At 59.9% G+C, this 2435-nt stretch overlaps 1 protein-coding gene across 1 annotated transcript in view; it reads right to left on the minus strand.

Moving 5' to 3' along the window:
* LZTS1 (leucine zipper, putative tumor suppressor 1) overlaps positions 1-2257 on the minus strand; it is a 3798-nt gene extending 1541 nt beyond the window's left edge. The window contains exons 1-2 of the mRNA XM_010140793.1: positions 1901-2257; positions 658-1479 (exon numbers count right to left, since the gene is read on the minus strand). Coding sequence (XP_010139095.1) covers positions 658-1479; positions 1901-2251 — 1173 coding nt within the window. The 5' untranslated portion in view covers positions 2252-2257. The remainder of the gene's footprint in view (positions 1-657; positions 1480-1900) is intronic.
* Between the last annotated feature and the right edge of the window lie 178 nt (positions 2258-2435).

Consider the following 2435-nt stretch of genomic DNA (forward strand, 5'->3'; position numbering starts at 1 on the left):
TGCTGGAAGTGGTACGAGCCATCCCGGCAGGCGAGGGAGCGGAGTCGAGCCCCACGCCACTCGAAGCACGCGGGGCAGCAGCTCCGCTTCGCCCAGTACCGGTGCCCGTTCTCAGGCAGGTGAGCAGGCTCGCCTCTGGATTTTCAGCAGTTTAACGGTCTTTGTTCAGCCATACCCAATCAGCGAGAAAATTAAGCTTAAGCAGAGGGTGGAAGGTTCTACTGCTCTCTCATAAACGACCACAGCCTGGGCAGTCCCTGTTTACGTGGGGGGAGGCAGCTTCACTGCTCCTTTGGGGCCGGCAGCCTGAAACACCCCGTGCTGGAGGGTGGGAACGCGGCGTTATTCTAATGCCGGGGTTTTTATGCAGTAGTTGTTTTCTTACGTGATGTGAAGGGCTGAGGGTTTAAGAGGGGCAGTGAGTCACTCAATTATAACGTGACAGACTAGGGCTCCCCTCGGCTTTACCATCTATGTCCTACAGCCTGGGCTTAGTGTGTGCGCCATCTGCTCTGCTCGGACCTGCCGTGGTGCTGCTGGATGCAGGTATAGAAACGGTGAAGAGCTGCGGCTGCTGGAGCTCTCGCCCTCCACACACACAGTTTGTTTTCAGCACTGGCAGCCCAAGGTACCTCTTGGGGCTCCAGTGCCACTTACCTCCCACTGGGTCTCCTCCAGCGCTGGGGCGAAGCTGGTCTTCTCCTTCTCGTAGGACCTCAGCTTCGTTTCCAGCAGGTTTTGCTCTTTCATGAGGTTCTCCAGCTCCTCCCGGAGCTGCTTCTTCTCCTGCTGCAGCTGAAACACCTGGAGATGAAGGACCTGCTGCGTCCGCTGGCTTTTCTGCGAGGTTTGCTTGAGCTTGCTGTTGCATTTCTGCTTGAGACCCTCCAGCTCTTCCTTGCAGCGCCGCTGCTTCTCTTCATAAGCCTGGCAGGAGCTAATTTCCTTCTCCTCGAAGCTCGACTGAAGCTCCTGCAGTTCTCCCTCCCTCTCTAGCAGCTTCTGCTCCAGCTCCTGGATGGTGGACTCATCCGTGGAGATGGGTGAACGGATGCAAGTGGTCTTCTCAGCAGCATGGTGATGGGGGGCTTTGCTGGGGTTGAGGATCTTGTTGCCCCCATCGGAGAAGGACATGGCCTTGAGGCTCATCATGTTGCTGTCCTGGATGATGGCACACTGCAAGATGTTGTGGGCTGAGCCCCCGAAGCGGCTGATGGGTCCCATGGGGGTGACGAGGGGGTCGAGCTGGTAGCTGCTGCTGGTGCTGTGGGTGGGGAGGCTGGACATGGAGTTCCTGCCAGAGTCAGAGAGACCCCCCGAGCACAGCATCGGCTTCAGCTCCTGCTCCTTGGCTTTGTCTAGGGGGTGCAGGGGCTGGGAGAGGTGACCCCCGTTCTCCGGGGAGGAGTGGAGGATGGCGCCAGACCGGGGCAGCACCGGCTTGAAGGCGGTTGGTCGCACAGCTGGCTTCTCTGCGGCCTGGGGAGAAGAGCAGAGCCCGTCAGCACAGACCGACACCATGTCATTTGTTCTCCCCTATCCCTTCTGCCCCAAAGGATGAGACCCCCGTGGTGGGGATGGCTCGGGGCTCCATCAAAGGCCAAAATCTCAGGAGGATGCTAATGGCTAAAACAGCCTCTGTTGGGAGGCAAAGAGCATGTTTGGGAACGAAAGGGCACGGATCGTATTGCTGATCCAAATCCCTGAGAGCAGAGGGGGTCAGGTGCCCTCAGCATGCCCCCGCTGCCCCTCTCCTCCCACCTCCTTGGCATGCTCTATTTTCTCTGAGCCTTCTCCTGGACCAGAACAACCCTGTGGTGGGACCTGCACCTGCTCTGAGGGCAGATGCAGCCCAGTGGGACCCCCACACACTTCTGGGGGCATCATCTCCCCTACTAACCACTTCCAGCTGACTGGGAAAGGGCATCAGCTTCTGCGGCGTGGGCGTCCCGAAGTCCAGGCTGCTCGTCCCGGCTTGGCTGCCCAGCTCCCCGCCGGCAAGCGAGGTATAGTCTGCTCGGTGGGAGCCGTGCGGCTTCTGGCTGACCTTGATGTAAAAGAAATCCTCATTCTTGCTGCTTTTGGAGCTGGACTTGTGGCTGGAGTCCTGGGAGAAGCCGAAGCGGAGCAGCCCGTCCGAGTACCTGTTGAGCTTCTTCAGGTGGGACGACTTGCGGAGCTTGTACTGGGAGGCTCGGCAGTGCTTGCTGTGGAAGCTGTGGCCGGAGATGAGGCTGCTGACGCTGCCCATGCTGCGCCGGGGCGGGGGGCATGCAGCGGGGAGCGGAGCCCGGCTCAACCGTGTGGCGAGGGGTCCGGGCAGCGGGTAGAGACGGCTGCTGCTGCAATCATAGCAAAGACAGCACTGCGCCCGGGAGCTGCGAGCCTGAGGGAGGCAAAGAGAGCAGGAGAGCAGGGTGAGGAAAAGGGCCTTG

Source organism: Buceros rhinoceros, unplaced genomic scaffold (genome assembly GCF_000710305.1).
Source record: "Buceros rhinoceros silvestris isolate BGI_N320 unplaced genomic scaffold, ASM71030v1 scaffold29457, whole genome shotgun sequence".
NCBI lineage: Eukaryota > Metazoa > Chordata > Aves > Bucerotiformes > Bucerotidae > Buceros > Buceros rhinoceros.